At 40.2% G+C, this 12,719-nt stretch overlaps 1 protein-coding gene across 1 annotated transcript; it reads left to right on the top strand.

Moving 5' to 3' along the window:
* Positions 1-3,684: 3,684 nt before the first annotated feature.
* Positions 3,685-12,490, top strand: LOC107189822 (rab11 family-interacting protein 5). The gene is made up of 7 exons (XM_015578492.1): positions 3,685-3,972; positions 7,643-7,681; positions 8,961-9,207; positions 9,647-10,025; positions 10,551-10,831; positions 11,163-11,607; positions 11,698-12,490. Exons 1-7 carry the CDS (start codon positions 3,942-3,944, stop codon positions 11,881-11,883), a joined length of 1,608 nt encoding a protein of 535 aa, XP_015433978.1. The 5' UTR covers positions 3,685-3,941; the 3' UTR covers positions 11,884-12,490.
* The last annotated feature ends 229 nt before the right edge of the window (positions 12,491-12,719 follow it).

The following is a 12,719-nucleotide window of genomic DNA, read 5'->3' on the forward strand; positions in this document are numbered from 1 at the left end:
GCGATACACTGTTGTTGACTTCGTTGAAGAGCAGACAAACGGTGAAGGGAAGAGATTGAAGCGAAGGAAAAGGGTAATTGGGATAATTAAGGGAACTACGAAACACTGATTCTGACAATTTAGTGGAGACGAATCCGATGCTGCTGATGTACTTGTCTAATCGAGGAGTTGTAAATGACTGGTGTGCGTTTGAAACCGGGATATGGAAGTAAACGATAAGAAATTGGGTTGCGTTCTTACACGTTTGTGCCAGGAGTTATCTGTGTTCGACTGTTTTTTTTTCGAATCTAGATATCTGATTACGGAAACACTCGTAATCAGGTATTCGCAAAACGCGTAAGAATCGAGGGATTCATTGTAGCCCTCTAGTGGTACGACCGCAAAGTATCATCGCATGGTGATCATTTGAGCTCCACCTGTCGACGATTCCAAGAAATCGGGGTAAATGTTTGATCGCGATTTGTTCCAAGGAAAGACACGTATTTTGAGTTGTACTTTGTACTCTTACGATACGACATAGAAATATCATTGTAGTAACCCAAACACCATTACCTGCCACGTACTTGTTTCACAGAATGAGACGCAAGCTGGACACCTGTTGCACACCGCGTATTTCACGAATCGCGCATTCGTTGACGCACATGGAGAGATTCAAATGCCTCGATCGTATCGTTTCTGGCAGGGATTATTAACCGTATAAGCACTTAAAACACTGATTATCGGGGATTGAGGAAAAATAACAAGATTTTAATACGCGCGCGGGAGCTATGTAAATATGGGTATTTCAACGTATAGGGGCACAGAATTTATGTAGGACAGCATATACACACCGCCTTTACTGCGCGTAAAAAGCCACTTTGCAGTAAATTTTCGAACTAAGATACGTTATCGTAGTGGCAGCGATAACCTGTTTCGCATTTAAAGAGATGGAAATTCGATGGTTCGATGCAACGTTTCGAGAATAGTGTAAATTCCTGGCATCGAGCCTCGTTACAATATTATTTCCAAATGCAATACACGTCTCGTGGAAGTAATGATACATAAGAGGAAAAGTTTATTATTATGTTATTGTATTTCAGGCCTTTGGTCGATTACAATTAAGCGGTTATGTTCTCATATCTAGCTTTGGTATACTTTAGGTCCCAGATAAGACATGACGCCTTGAAGACGCCTGTTTTACGGCTATTTCAGGTCTAAGGCGCCTTTAAGCCGCCTTTAAGGCGTCACTGGGCGTACTTTTCCATAAGGGGAAAAATATTGCCAAAACTTTCGTTTGGCCATATATTGCTCCATATAAAGATCAACACGAACGCAACTATACGGGATCCACGTCGAATGGACAATTAAAATTCGATGGAAGTGTAGATATTTTATAATGTGGACATGCGACGTTATCAAACAATCGTCGTATGTCATATCGACAAACAAGAGCGTCTATCCTCGATAAGGAAAGGTAAAATTGTCTGATATCATAATAATGATAAATCTATAATAAAGCAACGAGTCATCGACGGCGTTAATCAGATATCCGCGGAATGACGTGTCTTTCCGTCTTGGAAAGCTATTTCTTGTAAAAGATAAACACTCTGTCGCCTAGTTATTGCATATCATATGGATGAACTTTAAGAAACATTTTCTATACGTATGAAGACATTGCTGTAGTGATTCGCAGCGAGTACGTATGACTTTACTTATCATTTGTACATCAGCATTCGATTATTACGAAATCGTACGAATACCAATGCCTCCATTATTGCAAATCATTTATTCAGTTATGCAGCTAGCTATTTGACTACATCTACTCGCTTGACAATACAACGTCACGTTGGATACTGAAAATCACTGTTAGATTTTTTTTTTATGAACCCTCCTAATGCCAAGCTTTTTTTTTATTACATGGACTACCAGGGGGGGGGCGGGGTACTTTACGCCCACTGCATAAAAACTTACAATGTCTTACAAAAATTTTGTGTTTTGTATGTATCTATGAATAAAGAGTGTAAAATATTTTATTAACATTTTTTAAAGGCGAATTTAGACTTTACACTTTGGATGTGTAACATGGATCATTCATCCATACTGAAAGGTGTAACGATTATTTTCATCTGCATTTCATCCAAAGTGACTAATAAACAAAGTGGAGCCAGTCCCTATTTTTGATGAATCGAACGAATTGTGGATGAATCATCCGCGATCCACAATTCAAAATGTAAAAGTGTAAATTCACCTTAATTGTCCTCGGAGTTGGAGCAATTCGTTCGAGGATCACGAGAATATCAATGTATCTTTCTGAATGACCTCTGTCGTCCTAGATGCATTCGAGTGGCGCGCAAGAGACAGGGCATCTGACCTAGGGCGACAAATGGGGCCGAATGGGGCAGAGAAAGTTATCGAAAACGATCAAGGATATTTCACCAAGCCTTTAGGATATTCTCCGGAAACTCGACAGAAAATAGTTATTTTCAGTGTCTATCCTTTATTTGTATCTTTCCAATGTAAACAAACCAATACCTCCATTCCTAACCCACTTTACAGAACCGACAATTGATTCTGTTATGTCCTTGCTCCACTGACTAATTACCCGCAGAGAACTATATACGTTTTAATTGGAACACAAGAACGCGTAAGATGATCAGGGGCTTATTTCTGTCAACGTTTTTCGGTACACCTAATACGTGAGTTACTATACAAACATTATCGTGCAATATTTGTCTTGTGTTAATGTTAAAAAAATTTTTCCTTTGAATTATTACCAATTGTCTAAGCAAACTGAAATGGTAACAATCATCGAGTACCTACTGTTTGTACAGGTATTAGCTGCGCACAATTCTACGCGTTTGTGTACACATTCTATCGTCGAATTCATGCTTGTGCATTCTCGTATCTTACCGATGACGAATCACAATGATTATACCGCGCATCGATGCATCGTTTCCCGTTTATATTCTTCGTAAATTTCATATACCTCGACTAAATTATTCACGTTGCGTATCATCCTCGGAGAGTCTAGGCGGAATAATTTTCATTTAACTCGAAACGAACAGAGAGGTCGTGTTGTAATTGTCATCGAAGGTTTCACGAGTTCTAGGCAACGGAAATAGCGCTTTATCGTAACTACGCATTTCAAATTTAATGAATTTACATCCACGCGTCTTCAATTCTACCCAAAAGTTTTGGATTAGGCGCATATACGCCATTAACGACACTATTCTAAATTCTTTCGCGCGATATTCCGAAAAAACCCAAACGTCTACCGTGGAGAAAAGAAAAACCAAATTCTTGTATTTCTTTCAAAATATGAGTGAACCATATTTCTGTGTATACAATGTTTTTAATTACACCATTAACATTACAATTATTTTAACTCACACGTTAATACTAGAACTACCGGCGATAAACGCATATTTGCTTCGATTGCTGGATAAACGTGGAAAACTTTTGAAAATTTAGAAATTTAGAAATTGACTAATTTCTTCACACTCATATGAGAAAATGTATTTTGACCAGTTATTTTGACTGGTTTGGTAGTTCGAGTGTTAATTCACTGCGTTGTGAACTTCGTTGTTGCAAACCACGATCTTTGGCACAGGGCCAACGGGACGCGTCGTACGTTCCTAAAACCGTAAGCGTGTGGTGGATGCGCGAGACTCGATGCGCCGTAGTCACCGTAATGGTGCGCGGTGCGCGAGGCGGACGTAGCGGTTGTTCGAACAGCAGCGAGGTATAGTTGGTCGTGTTTGATACATTGCGCTCGACCGGAGTATTTTCGTCGTCGGTGTGGCTCGTTTTTCGTGACGCGTAGAACAGTGAAAACCGTGACATGTAATGCCAGTGACCGTTACTACGACACCCAACGTTACGTAGATCGCGGTTCGTCGTAGGAGAACGACATACAACAGATGAATATTCGTAACCGCATACCCGTGACCTAATCGACTAAAATGTGGAGCCCGACACACGTCCAAGTGACAGGTAAGCCTGAATGAGTGAACGGTGAACAGTCAAGTATATAACGTGAACGCCACAAAACCAGACAGAAATGTTGCTTTGCCGCGGCAGGTGGTTCGAAGCAGATGTACCGTAAACTAATTACTGGGGGGATTCGCGGTGTAAGCTAGGTTACGTATCCCTTGTCGAATGTAGGTGATCGAAGCCCTGGAAGCTCGTTACACACGCAGTCAGAGAAGGTATTCTAACGAAAGAAATGCCGTTATCGATAAGTCTGCCCTATCCCCTCGTCTAATCACCTGATGATTTTTACGTTTGTTTTTATGTCATCGGGCGACGGTTGCGTACACACACACATACACTCGAACGACCTCGATCGTCGCGAGCGTTCTTCGTGGAGCGGTCGATGAACACACGCGGTTTCGATTATTTATCGTGAGGTAACGTTTGCCGCTTCGAGGATTGTGAAAAAGCTACGATCGAAGGAGTTCTCGATATATCGCGTCTGATGCGCAGCCTCCCGTAACGCGATAGACAGCGTGGATTGGGAAGAGGCGGTGAAAACTCGAGCGAATACATTCGAACCATGGAGAACATGTACAGTTGAATCGAGAGGCGAGAAGATTGCAATCTGACTATTTGCGTGCGCGTATTTTGGATCGCGTGCATGCATTAAAACGTGTGCGACGCAGCACTCGTCTGCGTTCCTGAAGCAACAGCTTGAAAGATGTAAATATTCCCTTGCGTCTGCGACAGAAGAGTCACGAGACTGACACACACCGGGTTACACGTTTTGCGACGTCTCCGAGACGCGCCAAGGAGGACAGAAGAGTGTATTTAAAACCGCGCGCGTTAATACACGCCCCAGATACCCCCAGATGACTCAACCGATGAAAATTGGTTTGCGTGCTTTTTTTTTTGTTCACCGGATAGAATGTGACCTATGATTACGTATGACGAATACTATTGGATGAACAGAGTGTCCTTACAGTAAAGAAATTCTAACCGTGAAATTTTTTGTACGTTGTTATTCCGCTTTTTCCTAATTACTCTCGCCGTTAATTAGAGCCCGCGACGAGTTCACATGTCGGTTGACAAGTTCTCAACGCTTTCGTGTCTATGCAAAATAGGTAAAGCGTGAAAGCATGTGTAGAAGCAGCTGACTGATGTGTCCCCCTTTTCGTTCCCTGTGTGTTCCTCTCGTGCCCTCTGTTCAGGATCGTAGCTATGTCCTTCAGCTCCCGTCAATTACATCGTAATTTTTATTTTATTCTATTTTTGTAACTACTTTATTGGACCATAGTGGTAATACGATTCGAATGTATAAGTACTAAAATAAGTTAAACACGTAACATTACGGCAGTTAGATAAGGTTTAACAATAGTTATTTTGCAATGTAAAGTATCGTTTTAAACCAGTTTTCACTTCACTCGTGTCAATTTACAAGGAATTTTCGTACATGTTTCTGCTTTTTTGCTACGGAAATATTTTATTCTGCCAATCATATTTTGTTTTATTTGCAGGGAAAAATGATTCCGAAAAACGTTTTCCATTACATTGTTGGTTTATCTGTATGTACATATCCGGGCTTCACGTCCTTCGTAGAAAATTTTAAATTATAGACACGCGTTATGCCTGAAAAATTGTTCCGACATAATCAGCACGGTAGCTGCAATCCCGAACCGTTAAGAATGTTCCTTTCAGAGGAAACGGTATTTGGATGCAGCCGAGGCATGTGCTTCGCAGCTCGCTGATCGGAGTCGTGGAAGAATGCTGCGAGAGAGTCGATTTTCCCAGCCAACTAACCTTTGTGCGGCGAGAAATCGGAGGAAAAAAACCGCCTCATACATGTTACATATACAATTGTATATTCCGAGAACAGCACGTGGTGATACGATTCTAAAATCTTTGTTCCGCCCCGAAAGCTGTTTTACCGATAATTCCGGGGCTGATTCGCCTCGTGTGGTCACGTAAAAGGAAGTGAACTTCCTCTTTTTTGAAACTCAGATTTTATTCGATACGTTTTCAAGAAATATGTAACATCTTCAGGGAAAAATTATTAAGACTTTTTTAGCTGCATCTATTTCACATATATTTATGAATATTAATGACAATCACTTGATAGTTCACCCGTTGTTTGCCGGCTGTTGTGATGTGTTTACACTTGCTCATACATTGCCATGAGCATTCACGTATATGTAGATGAAATTCAATGGACTAGTAGGATCAGTTTTGCGGGAATATCTGGGAAAGTAAAAGAGACCGTCTATTATATGTATAAGGAAAAGTTGTTCAAAATGATGGGCTTGACAACATATTTCAAGGTCATTGAAATCGGCGCTGAGGACTATATTCTCAATAATTATTTTTTTTTCAGTTCTGGAACTTTCGAATAAATGTGTATTTACAATTATATTTATTGTGTCTTTGGAATCATGCTTGAATAAAGGACAAACTAAACGTACATATATGTGCCAGTATCCCTCAAGAGGTTAAAATCAATAAAGACAACATCGATACGTATCCAGTTTTTCGAAATGATTTGACAGATTCTTAGGTTATGTCTGAACAATTTTTCAGTTACATTCAACCATAGCATGTTTTCTAACAATGTGTATTCTATCATTATCAATTAATGTAAGCATATAACTGCATGCATTGTATAGTTCGATGTGTTTGATTATGAAAATCTCGAAACTTTTTTTTCTATACAGTGTACATGGATAGTTTGATTTTCCAACGCAAGGGATATGTAAACTTTAGTAATTCTATGTGTTACATAAGCTTTTAAGGAACTGGTTATATTTAATTGTTTCTTATCAGCTTCAAAATTTCTTTAACATTATTTTTTTATGTATGTACAGTTTCACAGAAAATGTAAATGTAGGTATTGCATGAACACAGTATGATGGTTAAAAAAGTGATACCTACGTCTGTTACGACTGAGAGAAATGAATGTAATGTGTCAGTGGCGTGGAATAGGGAGAACTAAAATTCTTCGATACTTGGGAAAAAGTGATATTACGAGAGTTGGTCGAAAAAACAACGAAGCAACGATGTGGTGGAAGCGCGGTTTCGCGGTAAGAATGTCGAAGAATAATGGGCGGGAACCGATACGTTCAACGCTTTTACCATGATAGGAAAGACGCGTGATTATGCTCGGCAAGCCATAACGCGGTTTTACAAAACATTATCCTAAATATCCCAGCGACGAGAGTCTCTCTCCCCTCGAGGAAAAGAGAAACTATTTGTTATGCAGGAAGAATGAAAAACACCGCGAATGTATCCCAAACGATCCTAGTAAACTGTCGAAATTTAGACGCGCGTTAATCTTAAGCTGCATCTTCAAGCTTCACGCTCGGGACGAATCGCGTTAAGGCTTTATCGCGCGAGACGGATATACACCGAAAGATTTATTTCTATGTAGCTACGTCTATTTCGGTTTAAAAAACCGCCAAATGAGTGACTCATCATTTGACAGATGAAAATGGCGCGCGATTCGAAATTCAACTTCTTGCTGAGACACCTTTTATATTCTTGTTGAGCTCGCAATTTGACAAAATATTTGTAAATTCAAATTCACCACGTAACTGTGTCAAGTTTACTGCGCGCAAAAAACGGACGCCATCCGGCGTCCGATACTGGAATTTTTCTTCGAGCAACTAACGAGTCTTTTTTTTTTCTTTGTTTGCAGTTCAGAGAGCGAAGAGCTTATTGACCAAAGGAAAACACAGTAAGTAGCGTCATTGGGTGGACCGTTACGATATTAATAACATTTACACGATGCAGCAAGTGTCCTTGGTCGTCGATGCAATTGTTTTTATTGCATCGAAGCGTGTCGAATTTCAAAACAAATGAAAATCGAATTCCTTTTTCTGACGTTTGCCCACATCGTGTCTGTCGCCCGTATACAAATCGAATTTCGCGGAGCACGCGAAAACCGCGCGCACGTAATAAACGCGTAATAAGTAGGACAACGGAGAGAAGAAGAGTATCAAGTTCGTACGTGTAATACATCATTGACTCGACTAACGAGTCGACTTCTTCGTACATTGTTCGGTATAAGCATACCAGTAGTAGGTGTGAATAATTCCTAAACAATTATTAATCCTTTGCGGTCGAATTTGTTTAAACATGATGCAAAATGTTAATTGTTAACAATGAAAATATATACTATAATGTTCGAACTGTATCTCAGAATTTTATCGACTTATGTACAAGATAGTTTTTAATTAAACAGCATTTGATTGAAAATTCGCTTGGGCCGAATCGACCCAGTATGACGACTGTATTCGAAAACATATGTGATAATCAAGGGGTTAACCAATTCCGCATCTTCGATGATATCTTCAGTGCCGCTAGGTTCGTCCAAAATGCAATCAAAATATTCTTCAGGTTCTGTGTTATCTTCAGCAGTAGTTTCTTTGGAATTGTTCCTCAAATCAATTTACTTCTTCCTTCAAGAACTTACACAGAATCCTTACTTGATCTTTCCACTTTCTTTCAATACATATACTTCGAAGTTGCGAGGACCCATTGAATATGAGCTAGGGTCAGTCGGTCAACGTCGATTCACAAAATTTACCAACACCATATTTTTCACAAAATTTGCCAACACAATTTTATTTTCCCCAAATTTACCAACACCATATTTTTCACAAATTCACCAATACTATATTTTTCACAAAATTTGTCAACACAATTTTTTTCCACAAACTGTAATTACGTCAGTTTTGAAGATACAGCAATAAAATTTAGAGGGCATACATCAAAAAAAGAACGATTAATTTAATTATGCCTGTTGTGTTAAGAGGGCCCAAATGCCCTGAGGCCGTTCTAGCATTCAACCAGTACAATTTATCTGGACAATAAGTACACAATGGATCACCGTTGGCGCCTCTCTCTCGCGAGATTTAATTCCCGTTACGCGCAGCCAGTTAATCGTGACCTTGCTGTTGATCGTCTCCATCACCCACCCGGTGTCTGAACTCACTTAAACTTAATAAACGCAGAGACCAACGACTGTTTCGTGACGATCGCCCTCGGTAAGGAGAAATACCAAACGTCCGTGAAGGAGAAGGCCGTCAGAGACGTAGAATGGCACGAGGAATGCGAATTAATTATCCCAGAGCAGGGAAACACCGCGGAAATCGTGCTGACGGCCCTTCATCGTAACTTCCTTGGCGTCGACGAGTTCCTCGGCACCGTCAGCATACCCCTATCCAGCTTCGACGTTTACGAGAGACCTCGAAATAGATGGTACGTAATCGAGCTCACCATTTTTATTTTAATTTTTCTTTTTTTTTTTTCGTGAAAGAAACGGTCTCTGTTTTTGTTTCATTACTCTTTAATGAAAGCAGAAAGTTCGTATCGGAATCATAGCGTGTGCACGTTGCACACATCCGCACGGTTAGGAAAGTATCGCGAGTGAAGGTATGTATACACAGTGGTATCCCGAGCAAGGTATTTTGGAAAGTTGTAACAATCGTTCGATGTCCCGTCACTTGCCGCAGCCTTTTTTTCCTACGTCGATCTGAAACGAATGGAGAGAAAAGAAAAATAATACGTTCGAAGGAAATTTAATTCAAAATGTTGTATACGATCGCTTTGGAGAATTCTTATTGCGTTGAAATTTGCTTTATTTGCATTTGAAAGATGGTTTTATCGGTACTTGAACAGCAGGGATTCAATGTATCAGGTACACCCTTGGAAGTAAACCAGGCAAGGAGAATACGAAGGAGAGGGGCGAGCTCGAAGTGAAGATCAGCTTCATCGTGAAGGCTGGCAGCTTGACCGATTTGAGCCACAAGGAACGTCACAAAAGTTCCCTCGGGCAGCTGTCCTCTGCCGCCCACTCGATCGGCGGAAGTTTACTCAGCATAGGCAGTTTGGAGAAGCGTAAAGGATTGAAGAAGTTGGCGAAATCGATCGGGAACCGCGTGAAAGGGAAAAGCAAGCACAATGTCAACAAGGAGGAATTGGACGAGAGGGAGGAGCATAAGTTTAGAAATACCACGAGACAACAGCCGGGCGAGGCTGATCCTGGTGTTATCAGCGAGGACGAGGATGAATTCACGGTACAGTTCCCATGTTTCTTTCCCGTTTCAATTCTCTGTAGCCCCGTAGGACTTTGAAGTGACGTACCGATATATCAATATCTTTTGGATTACTTTAATTTTCTGCCGCTATATGGCGTGCATATCGTGTTCTATAACCTGTTTTTAGTAACCGATAAGATGCTTCGTAGCGATTATTATCTTTGTAGCTTCAGATATCGGACTGATAATGAAATCTTGAAAAATTGTACACTCATTGCTAATTTGTATTTAGAGGTTGACATTTTGTTGATTTCACGTTAAATAATTTTATTTGTTGTCACGAAAAAAATTCGGGCTATAGAGGGTTAATCATACCACAGACGAGGTATAGGGGTAGACATTTCATCCAATGTATTTTTGCAGCCCACTTTTCTGGGGTTACGTTACCCCATTTCCATTTTAGTGTCACTACCCACCGTAAATTTACTGTTCTCATAATGCATACGGATGTTTGGCGGGAAGAATCAGAGCCAAATAATGTAATAGTGATGTTTTTCATTTCAGTTCGATGATCTGTCACATAAGAGCTCAGCGTCGTCTTTAAATGCGCCCGTTGTCGGCGGCAACAGCAACAGCGTGGGTTCAGTTGCTTCGAGCGTCTCTTCCGGTAATAATTCTAACGAGACCCATCATCCACCACCAGCGCCGGCTAACGCGGCGCCCAGTAAACCGCCACGATATTCCATGAGCGCTTCTACCACGTCTCTGTCGAAGGTCGGTAAAACAAAAGAGGACGAATGGGGTCTTAAGCTTTATGGGAAGCAAGTTCACAATAACGTTAAGAGGTAATAAAGTTAATTCTTAGAAGATAATTGAAGCTATGAATTTCAAAACAGCAGAAGTCCATCAACCAGCATCTTGAAAAAGACAGTTTTTTTGTTTATTGTCTGTAATTTTGTACTGATCTTGTTGATCCTCCTTGTGAGTATTGATTGCTTATACTTTCATTGTGTTTTTAATGATTATTAATCATATTTAACGTTACCAGAAAACCAGGTGTTTATGTAAACAGATTTGAAAGATTGTAGATTAACAGTGGATTTGTGCTGTTTTGGAATTCGTTGTTTCAATTCTGCTTTGAGATACGGGTTAAAAACAGTTGAAACGTTCCTTCAGATGGGAGAGTAAACCAAGCCCAAAGATCGTGATCGACGAACCAAAAGAATATCATCGAGAATCCTCGCCGATTGGTTCGCCGGCGTTGACTTCGAGATTCCAAGAGACCCCAGAACCGCTGGCACCGGCGCCGCGCGAGATCATACTGCAGACCAAGAACAAAGACGAGAAAACAGCTTCGAACAAAGATAAGAGCATCAAAGAGGAGAAGCTAAAGGAGAGAAAGGACGACAAATACATCTGCTGGAGTCCCAAGGACGATAAACAATCGAGGAAAGAGAAGAAAAAAGAGAAGGAGAATAAGCTGAAAGAACTGAACGACGAGACCAATAATCTGTCCTCAGAAAGAATTATTATCGGTGGCGAGGACGCGATTCGTACGGTGACAGGAAAGAGCCATCTGCCCCACGAAGTTCTCGCTCAGTTTGATGGAAAATCAAGAGAAGTAATTGCACATTTTTACCGGTGCTGGGTATGCCATGGTTATTTATAAATCGTTGCTGTGTATAAACATTAGTCATTCTGTTCCTTGTAGGATCTCATAGAATTGACTCTGCAACTCCAGGCGGAAGTATCAGAGAAGAAAAAACGTCTAACCGACTTGGAAGATTATATAGACGCGTTACTCCTGCGAGTAATTGAATGCTCGCCGCGTTTACTGCAAAACCCCTATCAATCTCAAAGACGTTTGTCAGCACCCGGACACCAGTACAACAATTAAATGCTCTTCCGTCCCGACGTTTCCTGATATCCACGAGGGGTTAATTACATTTGTCAGCGTAATAAGTAATAATTGCATGGCGCTCTTTCAATCTGTTCCGAACATTTTTATACACGTTTGACTGCCGCCGTGCAACTGACTGTTTTCGTAGTACCACGCGCTTTAATTTATTCTCGATTTAACAATTACAATTTAACTATTATGTAAGTTGCACGTAGGTCTCGTTGCTTTCATTTTTTAACTGTATAAACGTCTACTGAAATTTTTAATATTTTGTTATCGTTCGAACGAAGTATTTTATAATAAGGTTATATGTTTTAAAGGGCAAACAAAAGGTGCGACATTTGTGCCAACCGCTTTAAAACGTGGGAAAAAAATGCGAATACTCCCCTAGTCTTCCCGAGAGAAAGTGTTATTGTTCATCCTTAAAAAAAGAAAATGATATCTCCGTCCAAAGTAATGTCATTACAAAATTTTATGGGTAACACGATAGTCTGTATTTTTAAACGTATGCGTGAGTATCGATTCACGTACTGTACATCATATTTTCGCAAATACATATTTATGTACGAGGATAAACTATTAAACGGTTCCAGTTACGTATTCATTCATGCATTATACATCTATAATACACCTACATGCGTGTGTTCCATGAAAATACAACGTTTCTATTAATTCGACATGTGACATGATTTATTGAATTTTTAAGGTTGCTGCACTGTGATATGATATTCTTATCACTAAAATATGCATATAAACGAGCATTAATGGTGCAATTAAGTTTACGCATTTGGCCGATTAGATAAAAGTCGAGTGTATTCATGGCGAATGTTTTC

Source organism: Dufourea novaeangliae, unplaced genomic scaffold, assembly GCF_001272555.1.
Source record: "Dufourea novaeangliae isolate 0120121106 unplaced genomic scaffold, ASM127255v1 scaffold173, whole genome shotgun sequence".
Lineage (NCBI taxonomy): Eukaryota > Metazoa > Arthropoda > Insecta > Hymenoptera > Halictidae > Dufourea > Dufourea novaeangliae.